This window comes from Typha latifolia, chromosome 14 (genome assembly GCF_019914945.1).
Source record: "Typha latifolia isolate L0001 chromosome 14, TyphaL0001v2, whole genome shotgun sequence".
NCBI classification, from domain to species: domain Eukaryota; kingdom Viridiplantae; phylum Streptophyta; class Magnoliopsida; order Poales; family Typhaceae; genus Typha; species Typha latifolia.
This window is the reverse complement of record NC_133099.1, coordinates 8,920,617-8,939,507: the sequence shown is the minus strand read 5'-3', so window position 1 is coordinate 8,939,507 and position 18,891 is coordinate 8,920,617. Positions and strand designations below refer to the sequence as shown.

Genomic DNA, 18,891 nt, shown 5'->3' with positions numbered 1-18,891 from the left:
GAGAGAGATTATGTAATAGAAGGGTATCTTGTTCATTTTATAGCTTGAAGTGATATTTAGCTTATCCAAGATTTTAGATCTTGTAGTGAGTTAAGTATTGCTTGATTAAGATATAAATGCCCTAGGAAAAATTGTACATCTTAAAAAATCTTGCATAATTTACGAAATTTTGCAAGAAACACGCGTTTTGTTTTATTGCGTCACAAAATAATAGTCTTGTAAAAATCAAACACTCTATTTCTTTCCTTCTCATTTTTCTCTTCCTTGCAAAATTTTATACTTCAACAATCGCTCAATGTCTATCATATTTCGCCTTTGTTGCTATACTATTATAACTTACTAGGACTTCAGTTTACCAACAATGTCAGATGAGATTACAATTTTGATTTTTGTATTTGTTTTTCTAACTATTCCTCTTTCTCATTTCAACTCAATTTGAAGTTTGATTTATTTTTAATCATTTAGTTTTAGAGGATCCTTTATTTATCTCATCTTTTTTTAATTTTTGAATGATTATTTTAAGAATTATTTATACTTCTCTTTTTCTTTCATCATTTCTTGATCCAATAGTCTGGCATAGTAATGATAATAAACCTGTCTATTTATAAAGATTGATGATATTTCATGAACATCTTTATTTGACAATATTAGAGTGAAATTAAGTTCTTCTATCCTAGTTGGCCATTTCATGTTAATATTGTTTTAAAAACTTATTAACTGAAGAAAATTACATACTTATCAATTACAATTAAACCACTACCTCCATAATATAAGTATAGGATTAACATATTATATTTTAATTAAATTTTGGCAATTACAATTCAATATAGATCTTTGGGAGAAAAGACTAGAAAGAAGAAAATGCTAATTGAAAGTGTGAGCATAAACTTTCAATTGAAAATAATAAAATATGAATAAGAGATATATTATGGAATAGAAGAGTAAGTACCTTGTTCATTTTATTGCTTGAATTAAGTTTTAGATTAATCCATTTTAGAGCTTGCAGTAAGTTATTTGTTTATTTTCTTCTCTTTGGAGCTATACCATTATAATATACTACAACCCCAGTTTACCAACACTATCATATTAGATTCCAAGCTTCTTTGTCTAAAGCAGGTATAATTATTCTTATTTTTGTACTTATTTTTCTTTTTAATAATTTGTTTTTCACTTCAACTCATATCTACATATGAGAATATTAGATTAGAGTTAAAAAATTATTTTACCTCATTACTTTTAAAAAACTTAAATTAATCCTATACTTACAACTAAAGTATGACGATTAGTTGTTTTATTTAAATTATCTTATTTTTAATTTTTTGTAGACAAAATTATCGTTCTCCTCTTATATAAGCATTTCTTTCTCTTCAAAAAAATGCATACATGTTTTATTAAACCTATATTTTTATAAAGTTTAATAGTTATATCACATTTTACCTAGTAAACACTGCAGGGGTATTTTGGTTATTTGGTATATTAGTTTTGATAGAAAAATTAACTGTTTCACTTCAGTCGTAGATACAGAGACTAATTTGAGACTTTTTAAAACATAGGGAGGTAAAATAATTTTGAACATAAGTATAAAAGTGGTAAAATGTACTTAACCCTATATATTAATATTGTTTTAGAAAGTAATTAACATATAATACCTTTGGATTCACTATTTTTTGAGTCTTTGAATATGTATGTCAAGAAATAAAATGATAGATATTGGTTATGTAACTTTATTGAGATATAGATATCCGGGATATCTTACATATCTTTAAGAGATATTGCGTATATATTAGTAAATCTTGTACGAAATACAGTAACCATTTTTTTTTTTTGGGGATTAAAACATAATGCTTAATTTTAGGACATAAAATGAGCATATAATTAATTGAAAAATAATCTCCAATGAAGGATTTAGTGATGATGATATGAGGAAAATCTTTCTAATATTGGAATGGATAGGCATTAGGACATTGGAGATGATGTAATATTTCCTCACCTCATAAAGGCAAAAATAGTGTAAGAGAGGAAATCAAAGAAATTACGATGTCCAGATTCTTTCTCTATTATATATAGAGAGAAAGAAAGAAGCGTTACTCTGTTCCTTGTCTTTCCGCTTGTCAAACACCTCGCGCTCTTCCTCACTCCTTTCCGTTTCACTCTCTCTCTCTCTCTAATTCTTCGTCCACGCCGCGCGACTCCTCTCTATATATATCTCGATACCTCAACAGCGAGAATCCAACCCCGTTCTTCGGCATCCGGTCGAAACCCTAGAACTCTCGTCTTCCTAAAGTTGGTTCCGATCTAGGGTTTTGCCGATGGCCTCGTTCCGGGGGCCATTTCCTCCTCCTCCTCCTCCGCCGCCGCAGTCATCCTTCCCTCCTCCTCCTCCGCCAGCCCAGAACCCTCTCCCTCCTCCCCCCTCGATGCCTCCGCCTCCGCCTCCGCCTCCGCTGCAGCAGCAGCAGCAGCAGCATCTGATGAATCCATTACCTTACCGGGGAGGCGGGGGCGGCGCGCCGCCCCCGCCGCCGCCACCGGCTAACTACGGTCGGATCCCGCCGCCGATGATGCCGCCGCCGCCGCCGCAGCAGCAGCAGTACGGCGGGTATGGCGGTTCTTCCCTTCCCCCGCCTCCTCCGATTCCGCCCCCTTCGTCCTCCTACCCTCCTCCTCCCCCGCCGCAGATGTACTACCCTCCTTCTTCGCAATTCCCTTCTCAGTATAATAACCCTCCTGTCCAGCCCCCGCCTTCTTCCCCTCCTCCCCCTCCTCCGCCTTCCTCCCCTCCTCCTCCCCCTCCTCCCGTGCCCTCCGCCCACCAGATCCAGTCCCACCCCCCGCCCCATACCAATTTGAAGGAATCCGCTCCTCCTGGGCGCAATCAGAAGCCCGTCCTCCCACCCAAGCAGCTAAAGGGGCCACCTTTCGCACCTGCACCGCAAGGGGGAAAAGCTGCGGGGCCGAATGGGCCACCCAGGAGGGCAGAAACAGAAGAGGAGAGGAGGATAAGGAAGAAAAGAGAATATGAGAAGCAGAAGCAGGAGGAGAGGAGACAGCACATGCTGAAGCAGTCACAGGGTGCTGTGCTGCATAAGACGCAGATGCTGGCCTCTTCGAGCGGAGGTGGCGCAAAGCCACATTATGGGTCAATGGCAGGTTCACTCCATGCACGTCGCACGGGGCCGTTCCTGGGTGGGGAGAGGATCGAGAATCGGCTTAAGAAACCAACCACATTCCTGTGCAAAATGAAGTGAGTTTGATTATGAATTCAGGTCATTTTCACATAGTGGAGAATTCTAAATCCATAAACTTTTAAGGCGTATGAAAACTATTAGAAGTACTTATCATGCATTTCATGTGAAGTTTGAATCCTCTGACGGGATTTTGTGCTTGCGTGAGTGCTTACTGGGAACCTTTTCTTGGGTAGTTTGTTTGACAATGTAAGTAATCTGTTGCCACCTTTTTATTTACTTATTTATTTTATTTGAGAATGCATTTGATATCATGAGAGAATGCAGGAATTGCTATTTAGAGTTGATGCTTTGTGAGATCACCCCTGATGATTTTGTATTTCGAAATAATGTTGTTCGTGCTTCTTTAGAGTAATTTGTATCCATATAATCTTACTACATCTTGGTAAACCATTTGTTGCCAAATATGCCTTCGCTGTACCTTGTTGTGTGAAGAGTACATACTTATAATCTTCACTTCCAATTGCCTTGATTCAGGTTTAGGAATGAATTACCAGATCCAACAGCACAACCAAAATTACTTCCACTTAACACTGATAAAGACCGGTATGTTTGGCTACTTGCTCTGTTTCTCTTTATTGTCTTTATTGTGCTTCTATTATACTTCTGTGTTTTATTGTACCAGTTAGTATCACATCACCAGTCCACATGTACCATATGTTCTTTTAATAGTTAAGTTCTTTTCTAATGTAATTTTTTCATATTTTTATCTATTGAGCATTTGGATATATGTTGCACTCATGCTGGAATATATAGTCCTCTTATTAGTTGATAAAACTATCTGTGGACTGATTAATTGGTACGTCTACCTTCACTTAACTTATCATTAGATTGAAGTGATTCTATGCAAGCTAAACTACTGTTGGAAGTGATGGCTTTTTTCTTTTCTAGCAAATAGCTTTTCAATTCCTATTCTATCTCTATCATCTTGACCTTTGAGAATTCCTTTCTTTTCATACCATCCTTTGTTATTCGCCTACGAACATGTGCTTGCATCCTGTTCCCACGCCTGTTCATGTTTGTAGGTTTAGTAAAGCATATGGTTGTCTCCTCTACTTTGTAGTTCATTCTGTCTACCTTCCACTATAGCTATTTCTCTTGATCAGTCTGATTAGCCAGTGATGTTGTAGATTGTTGTTTCTTCTTGTGAGCTACTTAGCTGCTTTTTGTTTCTTCACCTCTCCTTATTCTTCAATAACAAGGAATTATACAGTGGGATATGCTATTTTCCACAGGCTAAAGTAGATTATAGTGTCATTAGCAAACATCACTTTCAAGGTGGTGTTATTAACTAGTAACTACCACTGTTTTATGATGCAAGGTTTTTATGCCAGTCTTATCACATTTTATTGTGATAGTTAATATTACATCATTAGAATTTCTCACTGTTCTGCTGTTAGCATGTTCTATTTGATTCATATTCCTTTAAAGGTTAGCATTCTTGATGAACACTCCTTAGAGCTTCTCTCAGAACTAACATGGCATATGAAATTTCATGGTTTGGCAAATGTCATAAGAGCATGCTACATTTATCTGTGTTATGGCTTTCTTTGTTAGTATTTTTTCAATTTGATTGGTTTTTTTTAAACTTTTTATTTTTTATTGACATTAGGTCAACCTCCAATATTAAGTCTTGTAGAAATGATGCAAACTTGTCCCAACCAATTAGCAACTTTGTTATGTAAAATCTTATGGGTCATTTTACACTTTGGGGATTATTTAAATGGGTCATTCTTAAAAATTAGCTAGATAAGATCTGAGCTGCTTTTTTCAATAAACATTACCAGCCTTTTGACCTTGATCTAATCCTTATTGTCCCAGCAATGTCTAGTCCATCATTCATGGCCTGGGCTCTAACCACCTGAGAAACAGCCCAAGTGGTTAGGTGGGACATTTTGGATTAATAAGGTGTGTCAGCTTAGATTTGTTTTGTAGGGTTGACTATTGTCATCAGTATTGGACTCCATCAGCAATGGTTGTTTGACTTGCCGAAATGTGAATGGCATCACCTGTGGCATTGGTAGTACATCTGTTGGTTTTATGTAGAAAAAAATAACAAAACCTTCCAGTAGACACAAATACTAAGAAGATCCCTTGTTTTCCATAAAAGATGCTTGCTTGGGCTTTTATGTAGAAAGATATGTGATATTCTTACAATAATGATGGCTTATTTAATGTTTCTTCAAGGTTAGTTTTTGACTGCGTGTTTTCCTTGATCTATTTCTAATAACTATAATGCTTGTTGTCATTTTTTTCCTCTCACTTGGAAAACTAAATTACTAGTTTCTGGCAGAGCAGATGATGATGTCTGTGTTCTAGATGATTAAGTTATCTTTAAAGTAGATAATGTGGTTTATGTATTCTGCAAAATACAATATTAAATCAATTGATCATGTTTGATATACTGTTTGTCAATTATGCACCAATTTTATAGGTAAGAAATTTCTTGGCTTCTTTGCAGATATACAAAATATACAATAACGTCATTGGAGAAATTGCACAAGCCCAAACTTATTCCAGAGCCAGATCTTGGGATACCTCTTGACCTTCTTGATATTAGTGTATACAAGTAAGATATGTAGTTATTGATTTCTTCTATTCCTTTTGCAAGGTTTCTAGTCCCTTTGACACTCATACTGTATACTTCTCTAGTCCTCCTGCCGTCTTGCCTCCTCTTGCTCCAGAAGATGAAGAATTATTGCGTGATGACGAGGAAGTAACCCCTATAAAGCAGGAAGGTATAAGAAGAAAGGAACGACCTACTGATAAAGGTGTTTCATGGCTGGTCAAGACTCAATACATATCTCCACTTAGCATGGATGCAGCCAAACTGGTACACATAAGTAACTCACCATCACATTTGGTTCTAATGGCACAAACATTAGTTATTTAGCTAACCAAGTTGAATTCTGTCACAGTCCATAACTGAAAAACAAGCAAAAGAAATGCGGGAAACAAAGGAGGGGCGTAATGCTTTCTTGGAGAATCTCAACAATAGGTAGGCCCATACAACATTCCATGAGTTCTTCAAATCAAGAAAATGTTTGCCTTCTTTTATTTATTTTGGAGAACCATAAACATTAATAGAACAATATATTCTTGCCACATCATTTCAAGAGAAAATTATCACGTGTTTTTCTATTTTTCTCAACTGTATACATATTTTAGGGAGAAGAAAATTCAGGCCATTGAGGAATCTTTTAAAGCGGCCAAATTGCCTCCCGTGCATCAAACGAAACCTGCTATGGAGGCTGAATGGGTTCTGCCTTTGCTACCTGACTTTGAAAGGTATGTCTCTCTCTAGAGATATAACATGTAATTGATTACCAATACTCATTTAATGAGTGTGCACTTGTATGTGCAGCAAGATTATTATCTGAGGATAAAATACTTGTGTTTACCACAACAAGAAACATTGGCTGTTCTTGCAATTACTATAACAAGTTTAGATTTCTTGAACAGTGACATGGAAATGAGTACGACATCTAAGTTGAATGAGGATATAACTGGTCTGGTTCCACAAGTAGCATGGTGATACCAGATCAGTTTATATGTATAAAGATGTAAACAAGTTAACATTGTTGGTGCAATCTATATTTCAGCGAAACAATATTATTGTGCTTTTCACAGACATGTTGAAATTTTTAACAGCAAAGAACTTGAGAAATGCTTCTCATTTTCCAATTTTTATGCGTTTCTAATTCATGAAGATAAAATTGTTGAAAGATGTCATGCTAGAAGAATAAGCTGATTAGACAATTTAATCAAGCATGAGATGGCCACTGGTAGTGTCACCTTTGCAGCTTGCTGAATTGTAATCACTGTACCAGGTATGATGATCGGTTTGTTATGGTAAACTTTGATGGAGATCCTACTGCTGATTCAGAGAAATACAACAAACTTGAGAGATCTGTTCGTGATGAGCATGAATCACAGGTGGGCTACATCCCTCTTTTGAAAATGGATGTATATTCATTTCTCTGCAGCATTTTGTTTATGCATTTACATTTAAATTGAACGGATATTCTTTAGGCATTCTGGACTCTGTCACAAGAATGTAGTTTAGTTTGGCTTATTGGGATATATTTTGTGCTTAGAGTTGTGTACTGATCAACTTAAGCTTTTGGGTCTTATGGTTATCTAATATGGTATTATAGTCAATTTTTTAAAGGTTTTGAATTCATACCTTGTCTAGCCCCATTTATACTTATTTTATACTATTTATTTTGGTGCGGGAAGAGCCGCACATCCTCATATTTATCATTTGTCCATGTGCAGTATATCACATGTGAGGAATGTATTAAGGCATGATATGCTTTGTTGGTGCATTACCTAACATGTTAGCGATCAATTGGTTATCTCACATAGCTTCGCGTTTTTTCATCTTTGTCTAGTTATTATTTATGCTTCCCATTTTTGCTTAGACTCTTTTATATTCTTTTTTATTTCTATGACAGGCTGTAATGAAGAGTTTTGTAGCAAATGGTTCAGATCCTGCAAAACCAGAGAAGTTTCTGGCATACATGGTTCCAGAACCTGAAGAGGTATTAAATTTAAATTTTACAATTACTTGCATGCAAATCTGGATAATTGAGATGGAATATGCTTGCCCTTTGTCTATCAAATGTGGATTCAATATTGATAGAATTTGCATTGCTGCCATCATCTTTTTAACTGTATGATCAAGTTGAACTATACAGTCCTTCTGATAGCATTCACTCTATTTATGCTGACAGCTAACCAAAGACATCTATGATGAAAATGAGGAGAAATCATACTCTTGGCTGAGAGAGTATCACTGGGATGTAAGTGTCATAATACTTCATGATGCTTTGCTCCTTTAATCTATGTGTTTGTGGTATCACACTTCACATCAAAGGCTACGTACATAAAGGAGAATCCTTTTCTTGTGTTGCAGGTGAGGGGTGATGATGCTGATGACCCAACAACATACCTTGTCACATTTGAGGACAAAGCTGCAAAATATTTGGTAAAAATCTGGATGTTCTCATACTAAGCTTAGGTGCTCCGTTGGTTGCAATGCAAATGACCTCTCTTTGTGCAGCCTCTCCCCACAAAGCTTGCGTTGCAAAAGAAGAAGGCAAAAGAGGGCAGATCTGGAGATGATGTAGAACATTTTCCTGTGCCTTCGAAAATTACTGTGAGGAGGAAACCAGCTGCTGCTGCTGGAGAACAAAAAGGGCATGGAGAAACTTCTACAAAACATGTATAAATTGGTTTTCTCCTTTTGGATTTCAGATGCATGGCATCATGGAAGCACTTATTAAGATATCCTACTTTTATTGTTGATGAACTGTTATTTACTAACTATTTACTGAAAAGTTACAGTATTAAGTATTAATGTCTAAAATATCATCTAGCTGGTTTTGAACTGCATTTTATCATTCTTTCCTTTCGTGCAATAGTTTTTACTTTTCATATCATACTAATGCCTCTATATCATCTTCCGTTTCCTTGTTGGGAATATATCTAATAGATGGGATTCTAGGTTTGCAATGCTATGTACTGTAAGTATGATGACTTACATTCATTGCTTGTTCATACTAAGTCCACATGTATTAGATTGCGATTGTTTATTATTAAGTATTATGACCCAACACACTGCACATATACATTTATATTAAATTATACATGTGCATATAAATCTATATATGTTGTATTTAATGTTGTGTGGACATATGAAGGTGTACATACGGGTTGCATATCATTTTCTAACTTATCCCCAATGTTTGTAGTTCTCATTTTCCTAATTTTGCTTTGAGCCCAATTCATTGGAGAAATCATGTTGACTTGTATTGTTCTAAATATTTTGGACGTTTATTCAACTATTGAATTTGTTCTAACTTTCAAATATGTTAACTTGTATTGTTCTAAATATTTTGGACAATGAGGTCGGGACAGGGAAAGAAGGAAGAAGGTGGGAACAGCAGGTCATAACTCATTTAACTTGAGTGAATGGCTTCGTATTGTGGGTTAGGTCATGTTTTGTGCCCAGCCAACCCACATTGCTATACATTTTATTTTAGTTAAACAGATCTCAGTTTGGGTTAGGATGGATTGTGTTGAATCAGATCGACCTGGCCTGCTTCCATTTTCATCCATTTCCATTGATCACAAGTTAACAAATGCTAGCTACCAGTACACCAAACTTTTCTCCATCTTTTCCTCTCTCACTCCACTTTTGCAACTGCATGTTCCTCGCATCTTTTATTGTCATATAGAGCAGTTTCTGACTTGTTTTGGCAGCTTGCTAGCAGAGAATGTGCCACCTCACATGTACAGTGGGTGGCACAGAAATCCTTGTTTGGAGTGATTTAGGACTTTTGGAACCTTGTAGAGTTTAAGAAGTTTTGATGATAGAGTGGTGGATACTTTCACTAATAATGTTAATAAAACAAAAAACATTATTAGGTTCGCATATCTACCATTACATATTATGTGAGTCTTGGCATATACAAATGCCAATGACAAGTAGTGCAACTAAAATAAGAATTTCCAAATATAATGCTACAAAGATGTAGATCCTGAACTTATCTACAAATCTCGAAGGAGAGAAGAAACTATGGACTGAAATTCGATGAATGAACTGCAGGCTTTGAAAGTGATGGATTAAAAAAGAGAAGTTCGGAAAAGTAACATCTATTCCTGGAGACTAGATGGACCTTGCTAGTTCAACTTTAGATTTCATTCATCATTTAGGGATAAAAAGAAAGTATCTTGACAATATAGTTTTAAACTCCAATTTGAAATCTCAAAGATTGATTGTTCAGGATTCTACTTCGTTTTTTGTGAGAAGCTCCTATATCTCTTTTCCCTTGATCTCAAAAGGCAAAATTATCTCTACAGTTTACTATAAGTAACTGCCAAATGACTAATGTGCGCATTTGACTGAAACATTCACATGGACATGGGTCTGGTTTGGTTTGTATTGAAGTAGAAATGCTTTTGTTTGGTCTCAAAAGGTTTGAAACAAAGGCTCAGAATATCACTTCTTTGTCTTTAACCATTTCTAATGTGCTGCCTTCGTCTTCCTTGGGTATTCTTTGGTATTTCAGAGTCCAATTTGTCAGACATCGGCATTAAAATGCATCGATCTGTGAGAAATTCCATTGCTAGAATACCTCCTTGTGAGCGATTTGTTACAGCCCTTATGAATCTCAATGTGACCATTGTTCCAGTTGTAAATGATAGTATGGTACCTATAGCAAGGATACTTCTTTTCTTACCATTTCTAATGCTTTCGTTCCATCTATGAATTGACTATATTTGACCATATAATATGGAAAGACATGACTTAGATAATTGATATTGGTGATTTTGTAATTTTCCTCTTATCTATGCTCTATTGCTCCTACTGCCAAGTTTTTTATTACTCGTTAAGGTCACTCTGACTTACTACCTCAATTCTTTCTGCATCTGATTTGTCTGAATGGAAAATGTAGAGGATGTTGATTAAGTCTTTGAAGATAGTTGGCAGGTAGTTAATATTTATTGCACAACCATAAAATACTCTTCTATTTTTTCTGAACCCTTCCCCTTTCTCAGGCTGATGATGAGCGCAAAGCCTTTTTGAGACATTCTTTAGTATACTTTGGTCCTTTTCTGCTTGCCCTGTTTTCTTTCTTGTCTGCATGATAGCCTTCTTACAGATTTTCCTACCATAAGAGCTAATCCTCAAGAACTCTTCAATTGCATACAGAATTTATTCCCTAATGATAATGTTGGTGACATGTGTTATAGCAGTTGTACTCTTTTTTTAATGCTTTTATACTAATAGAAATTATTAATAGGAGCTATTTCTGAGCTTTTTATATATTGTGGTATTATTTTACTGTATAATCATCTTCTATTAGTTGACTTATTCCTGAAAGCTGAAGTTGTGGCTGTGGTCTTGAAAAAGTACATTTGCGGAACTCAGTCTAGTGCTCTGTCTTGTATTGATTTATTCTTGTTCTTCTTGTTGTCTGCTGATTGTGATAATTCTTTCTATGAAATGCATTCTCGAGTAGTACTCTATTTCCTTCATCTATCTGCTTTAGCTTGCAGGGAAATGGATATAAATAGCTTTAAGATAGAATATGAGCTCCTTTACTTTGTATGTGTGTGTTTTTTAATTTTGCTTATTTAATGGAATTGACAGCTTCATTCTTTATAATTGACTTTGATTCTAATAAATCAGGAGTGTTTTTTTGGAAGCTAAATTCTTTCATGCAGCTTTATTATTCTATCCATGAACTTTCAATAATATATGATATCTTTCAGGTGAGGATAGATACTATGAATTCAAAGAGAGGAAGATCCTTTGCTGACGAGGAACTTGAAGGACGGAATAAGCTTACACGGAGGGATGATATAGATCAGTTCAGTGAAGATGAAGAGATGTCTGATTAGTCAACGGCAATGCATGGGCTCTATTTATGTGATTTACACAGATTTCCTCGGAAGTTTCGGATGCCCAAAGGTATGCTGGATTACTACCAACAAATGTGGTGGTTGAAATGCGGAATTTACATAATGTCATGTGGTTGGTATCTCTCCATCTGTATGTCCAAATAACCAGTCTTATGCTTACTGGTGATGGTTGACTTGGCATCAATGAAATGCCTTTCTAATCTTGCTAAAATATAAAGCTGTATTTCACATATTAGTTTATTCCCTAATGATAATTACCCTTAGTTTTGTTTATTTTATTTGATACATGTAAATGTGACAAATTTTTGGCACCTAAAGTTATAGACAATCACTTTGTCTCAATTTGAGTGTTCCAAATTTTGTTACTTGTAAGTTCCTGTATTTAATAAATTTAGCATTTAGAAATGTTATGATTAATCATATAAGAATATAACACCAAATATGCTTTATTTGAGTACATATCCGAGGATTTAGCGATATATTTTACAGGGATATTCAGTTAGGATTATATCTATATAGTCTCATGCAGAGATGCAAAGTGTACATTTCAACTTGTAGAACTTTAGTATGATGACTTGAGTATTGTCATAACCAACAAGTGCAAATATATACTGTTCACTTTCTTGAGATAGTGAATGGCAACAGCTGTCTAATCAAGTTATGAAAGTATAAAACTGTAAAAGGTGTTAACATGATAGTTTAGGAGTGCAATGTAATGCAACTTATGCCAAGAAGTATTCATCTTATTAGAAATAGCAGACTTCTAGGACCATCTAAATCTTGTGATTTTTTGACGATTCTCAACAAGTTCTAGTTTTATCATTGATAAGTAGTTGAAGTTACCATTCACAACCCCATCTAACTAATGATTTTGGCATTTTCGGCTGTTTACCGTGCATAACTAATTTTTTCTGTGCATCGATCCCCTTCTGAATGTGATAATTCATTGTGACTAGGCTAATTGACATTCATTAGCTAGATCATTTCACAATGTAATGGTAAATTGTGACTAGACTTTAGTCAGCTTAGGACTCAATACTAGTGCCCATTGTCATGAAAAGCTTCCAAATAAGGATGTCATTCCCATTGGGATGGATTTTAATTTGATCTATTTGAAAACAACTTGGAATCCCAATTGAAAACCATTATGCCCTGTTAGGAAGTGAATAGTAGTTCCATTAGGGGGCCAACCAGAATCTAATTAGAAGGATTCTTTGGATGTCTGGGTAAGTTTATTTTTGTAAATTAGCTCAAATAATGAAAGGGTGTCCAAATGCACAAGCATCTCACCCAGGCTGAGTTTGGGAAGGAAGAACGTAGCCTTACCCTCCTTTCAAAAGATGGGCAATCATGCCTACATCAATAACCAATAGTTATAGGTCCTAGCCTTCCTAGCATATATGCAACTTGTGCCACAAGGGAAGGGTACATTGACGACTTTTGAGGCATTTCGCTTAAGCATCTTTCTAGTCATTTTTGCAATTATTTTTCTTTTTTTGCAAAATTGGTGAGTGAATGAACCACACTAAGAGTTTATGGAGTTGGTTTCCCAGTGAATTTGAAATGATTATCATGTCTAGAAATGGTTTTTTTTTGTGTGTTATGTGCTGAAAGCATGAAATGAGTTCTGGAATAATTTTGTTGGACGTTTTATTCAAATCAGATTTGTTGATTACAATCTATATCTGGTCGAATGATAATCAAATTGAAGATTATTCAAATTGAATGCTGACAAGCATTTAAAATATAAATCAATATCAATATCTATAATGACAACTTTGTTTCTTTTTCTTTATCATATTTAGCCAATTTACTTTATGGTTTGATTAACTCTTCTATTCTGTTAGGTTGGTTCATTTTTATGCAACCATCTTTATGATCATTTAGATCATTAAGCATTCAGTTCACTAGGTTGAAAACCCCATTGATTTGGCACTCCACCTATCACTTGGCTCTCATGGCATGAGAGGGTTCCATGCATCCCTTTTTATGGGGTTAGATACAGATTTATATATCTAATAATGCTATATCATGGTTTTATATATATTATATAGCATTCCAAACTGACTTGCTTAAGAATGAGTAAAATGTGTTCATATACGAGCATTGCAGGTATAATGCCATAATGTGACATGATGAAACCAACTTATTAGTAACTTCTCATTTTTTCTATCAAAATATTTCCCAAATATTTTGAGCTTTTGTTTGAGGATTTTATTTGTTTATTAATTTTGATATTAAAAGTATGAAAAATGTAACCCTCAAACCAACAGCAGACAACTGAAACGGGAAAAAAGTTTCAATTTCTTGGGAACCAAAATGGAAACTCTGGACCCTCATATAGTCAATTTGTTCAATTGTACTGATTTCCTTCTTTTCTTTATTTTATTCATTTTGTTCCTGGTCATGCTTCATTTGGTATAATTATCAAGTAAAAGCGTGCAAAGTCCATTGATGATAGAGTTTATGTTAAGTCCTCTACGAGTTGCTTTATGCAGCAGAGGTCCATGTTGGTGGAAGATTACATATGTTAATATTTTGATTTAGGAGATTAGGGGTGCCATTTTTATTTTCTGCAGCTCTTTCTTCTTCCATAGAGGGCTCATATGTTTTATTGGTCATTTGGTAAGAGTTCTAATGTCTTTGTTTCTTTGCAATACTTGGAGTCTAGTAAGTTCTATGACAGATGACTTCGAGCTTTTCTCCCTTGGAGAGAAGTTGGATTGTTGGTGGTGTTGTTTGAGCTTAACATGAAGTTAAAATAAAGTGTGAAAGTTGCACCAAAGCGGACTACTACAAGTAAGACATTATACAACTAAGCTACTTACATGCACAGTTAGTATTCATTATACTTATTTGTTTTGCATGAGATTTGATACATAGCTATATAAGTCATTATTATGTCAGCTTCCAGAAGTATCTTATGTTTTGTGCAGCTATATGCTGTCACATCCGTTATCATACTTGGCAGTGTGGATTATAGTTATACAAAATGATCTGTTATTGTCATATATAAATATCATTTTCTTCTTTTCCCCTGTACAAGGCCATTTTTCTCTAGTACAAAACATGTTTTGAAGTTTCATTCAAAATCAAAACATTTTGCAGAAAAGTTTTGGGATTTAGTCCTATTCAATCTGAAAGTGCCCCAGAAATCAACATTCAACCAAAATGACCCTAGTGATATTTTTCTAAAAATTATTTTAGAAGCTTGAGATGGATTTGGCTTGAATCCAACTTATATGCACCCAAATATCTACCCCATTCTTAAATGCTATTGGATCTTGCGTAATGCATTGAAAAATAATAAAGAAGACTATTATTTATTTACACAGTTTTCAGGTTATATCTGACAAGAATTTGATCCATTTCATTTCACAGTGCTTATGGCCAACAATGTTTTGACTAGCTTCATCATGTTTCTAATTTTTTCCCCCATTGTTAATTTTCTAATGCTTTCTAAATTTTTTGTTGTTTAGAAATCATTTATTTTCAAGTCTGAAACTGACAAACGAACTAGAACCGGAATGGCCAAAACAGATCGAAACTTTCTGCTTTTTGGAAGAACCAAATCTGAAACTGAAACCAAAATCTGAACCATGTTACAGAGCCATTTTATTTCTTTTTTGGCATAGCGAGAATGGACTTCAAAAATTACCTTCCTGCAGTTGAACTTTATAGAGCAAGCATCACATTGTTATGCTCATTGTTTCCTAAATTGCTCCATTAGATGATTTATATTGTGTGATGGAAGCCAAAATTTTGCACATGGCTTTAGTCATTGATTGAAGTGTTAAGCTCAATTTTGCATGGTAGAAGAAGGTATAGAGAAACTAGTAGCGATGTTTATCTGTCACCAGCATGCTTTAGGTTTTCAAGGTTGCTATGATATGAAAAGTTGTACTGTTGTTCTAGTGTTTAGCTAGTTAATGTGAAAAATGAATTTGTTGCATTTGTCATTTTTTCCACATATATTGAGTTTTAAGATTTTAAATCCTTAATAAAATATAGCAGGGAGTTCCTACTCTTCAAAATATTAATGTGTGAATTGATAGATTACTGATGAATGCCTAGGGGCTTTCTTTAAAAAAAAAAAGATACTGATGAATGCTTTTATTTTTTTGCCTCAGAAAATATTTGAGTTAGACTAGACTAACTGGTACATGAGTATGCAAACAAGTGCTTTCTTGTGTCCATGTGGGGTGCCAATGGAGGCTTCTTGTGTACTCTTGGTGCTTTATAGTGTTAGCTTTTCAAGAAATATTTGGTGATATTTATGCAGCTGAATTATTCTTTGGCAGTGCAGCTTTGAGTAGGATATGATGGGTGAACCTCATATTCTGAATCTATTGGAAAAAAAGGACCTATGAATTTATTAGGTACTTATTTATACTTTGGAGAATGCAATTGTGAGCCTGGTAGTGAGACACGAGCTTCAGAGAAATACATGTCACTCACAGATAGCTTTTCTAATTTGAAGATTAATATAACAACGACAAAATAAATGGTTGCTACGCGCTAGTCCAATATCTGTATTTGAACTACCTGCAAGAATGCAGATGCCGGAATGAGTGAGGTAACTTTGTAAAGTTCTGTACTGGCATAGTGTCATGGAAGGAAAAACAATGAATCTCTGCAGTATGCACAATTTATTATTTGCTGGTTGTCTTGGTGATCCCTCGGAGAGTCTTTGAATACCTGTTGTAGGAAATCTTGTTAGAAAGATTCTTTGGTCAAGTATGTGAAGAACAAATTATGTTCTTACATGGGTTGATAAAATAATGTGGAGTCATTTGAAATGGAATTAGCAGAGAAATGGTCTAATAATATTGAACATGGTTATTTCTGCAACTAATTTAAAGGTATCTAAGCAGTTCTTGCATGGATTTTTCTTATTGATAGGCACGAGCAATTTTGATGCTTACAGCGATACCTTGGTCAAAATAACCTTGTATCTGTACTTCATAATGATTGATTTTGCAACAGCACATATCTTAGATGCGCTACCTTTGTATATATTATTTATACTGAAATATTGAATAAAGCATACATTTACCTCTACAGAGATTTGTTGTCGTACAATATTTTGTTGGATGGGATCTCATCACTTTAATATTATTTTTTATAGTAATACAAACTTTTGAACAACTCTTCAGGATAACGGATGCAAGGAATCTTTTTGTTGAGAAAGATTTATTGTAACTTGTTATGTATTTATTATGTTGACCTGGAACTATGTTTTGGTTGTATTAGCGCAAGGTCATCTTATGTTCTTAGGAACTATCTCATAAAATTGTATAAAAGGAGCTATTTGTCTCCAGTCATTTCTTGAAGTTGATTCCAAATGATTAAAAATGTTGTTTCCTTAGACAACTTCAATTTACCATTACTGTTGTTGGCTTGGAAGAGTTCCATAAAGATATATGACTTGCATGATCTTAAAATTGTTTTTATATCTTGGATTTACAAATGTCATGGTTGCATTTGGAGCATCAGTGCGATGCTGAAAAGTTACTGTCGCATTGCATTGCTATTGTTTCCATAACATGATATTTTAGCTTGTTTTACCTCATCTCTTTTTTTTTTGTTGAGAAAATGCTTGTTTTGCATCTAATTGCTAGAAGTTGGTAAGCTAGGAATTCACATATATGATCTCTTGATCTGTTCATAGGCTGCAGGAAAAGTTTTCAGGTATTCTACTATTGGGGACCTACCCTTTTATGTGCTTGCCATTCCAATCCTTATGTGTGTATGAGAATATCATGGCAAATGTAGGATCCTATAGGGATCAGGTGGCTGTTAGTTGAAAATTTATTTACTTTTCATTTGATGCGATATTCTAAATACTGGGCTATATTAAGTGATTTGCAAAATGATTCCACTTTATAATCACACTAACAAACATAAGCCAACAATCGTGTAAAAGAAAAGGAAAAAAAAATCTAATTTCAAGAATTTTGGAAGATGACGTATATAAGCAAGAACAAAGCGAGCCATGCATGGTGCTAATGGAACAGTGCTCGTAGTCTTTGATATATTTTACTAGTTCAGTATGTGTAAATAATTTCTAAAATTTGTGGTGTCAGGTCCTATACAATTCTTTCTTGCAGTAAAATTTGTGCTCGAGCCACGCTGTTCTTAATACTCAAAAATGAGTGCCGAGTGATAATTTTTTATTATCATTTAAGAATCTGAAGAATAGAAATGAGCTAGACAAAGGGCCAACATTATTTTAGATATAATGGCATTTATGCCCCCACTAAGTTTTAGTCAATATAATAAACTACTTAGTCTAGGTTTTAAGTTATATGTATCCTTGAACTATTTATTCGAACTAAATGCTGTCGAGATCAGCTCTAAGCTATTGTACTACAGAGTTGTTTATCGAAATCAACCTACCAATCACCAAATAATGTTCTCCATAATAATTATTTGGTGTTGAAGTTTATCTCATGACCTCTTTGATTATAGTGAAGGGTGTAGAGTTGGTTGGTAGTGCTTAAGTGATAATTTTTTTTGGAATGATAAGAGTTGATTAATCAGCTAAAATTACAAACGACTTGTAAAGATACTTGAGCTATCTACGATGGATCTTAGCTCAATCGATAATGGGCTAGATTCTCTCCAAACTGCATTATGACTCATGACCCACTATTCTTAGTAGCCCAATTAGTTACTACATTTCAACTTGACTCTTCTAAATTTTTCTATCATCAAGATACATTCCAAAACTATGTTCCTAATTTGCCAAGGGTAACTTGATTGTCCCCTAAAAATTCTAACTAGCTCCTCTGAATTTATTTCGATGATGAGTAGATCTTGTATGCTAGTAGCACCCTTGAGGCCACACCTGACTGCCCAAGCTTTCGAGTAGATAGGGGGCATCTTAGCTACAGGGTTCACAACTAACCAGAATCGTCTTCTCGTTATCGTCTCTAATTATGTATCCAGCTCACCCTAGATATTCATCATTCACAAAAAATCCGTTCGTATTCACCTTGATTCAACCTTCAATCGGTGGTTCCATTTGATCATGACCTAGGTAGGCAATCTAACTCCCTTCTTGGAGTCTTCCTTCTCGGCTTCATACTGATACTTATAGGCTAATCGACTCTGTAGGCTATCACCTCTAATGTTCCAATCTCATTTCAAAAGTCGCGAGCATTATGTTCCTTCCAAAGGCTACACATGGTAGCTGCAATGAGAGCTTTGA

The 18,891-nt window shown here is 35.0% G+C and overlaps 1 protein-coding gene across 3 annotated transcripts; it reads left to right on the top strand.

Moving 5' to 3' along the window:
- The first annotated feature begins 2,086 nt into the window (after window positions 1–2,086).
- On the top strand, window positions 2,087–17,096 carry LOC140800983 (protein PAF1 homolog). Of its 3 annotated transcripts, XR_012111347.1 has the most exons (14): window positions 2,087–3,244; window positions 3,723–3,791; window positions 5,707–5,814; window positions 5,898–6,078; window positions 6,164–6,243; window positions 6,414–6,533; window positions 7,076–7,181; window positions 7,703–7,789; window positions 7,982–8,050; window positions 8,164–8,235; window positions 8,311–8,472; window positions 11,529–11,727; window positions 14,350–14,477; window positions 16,835–17,096. XR_012111347.1 is itself a non-coding variant. In XM_073155954.1 (12 exons), the coding sequence occupies exons 1-12, from the start codon at window positions 2,310–2,312 to the stop codon at window positions 11,655–11,657; spliced, it is 2,118 nt and encodes a 705-aa protein (XP_073012055.1). In that variant the 5' UTR covers window positions 2,087–2,309; the 3' UTR covers window positions 11,658–11,989. The 3 variants fall into 3 exon arrangements, 1 of the variants encoding a protein (XP_073012055.1); XR_012111346.1 differs by lacking the exon at window positions 14,350–14,477; XM_073155954.1 differs by lacking the exons at window positions 14,350–14,477; window positions 16,835–17,096 and having other exon boundaries at window positions 11,529–11,989.
- The last annotated feature ends 1,795 nt before the right edge of the window (window positions 17,097–18,891 follow it).

Coding starts and splice junctions, on each gene's coding strand:
- LOC140800983 (XM_073155954.1), top strand. CDS start 2,310: ATGGCCTCGTTCCGGGGGCCATTTCCTCCTCCTCCTCCTCCGCCGCCG. Junction 3,245..3,722: donor ACATTCCTGTGCAAAATGAA/GTGAGTTTGATT, acceptor GCCTTGATTCAG/GTTTAGGAATGAATTACCAG. Junction 8,473..11,528: donor GAGAAACTTCTACAAAACAT/GTATAAATTGGT, acceptor GATATCTTTCAG/GTGAGGATAGATACTATGAA.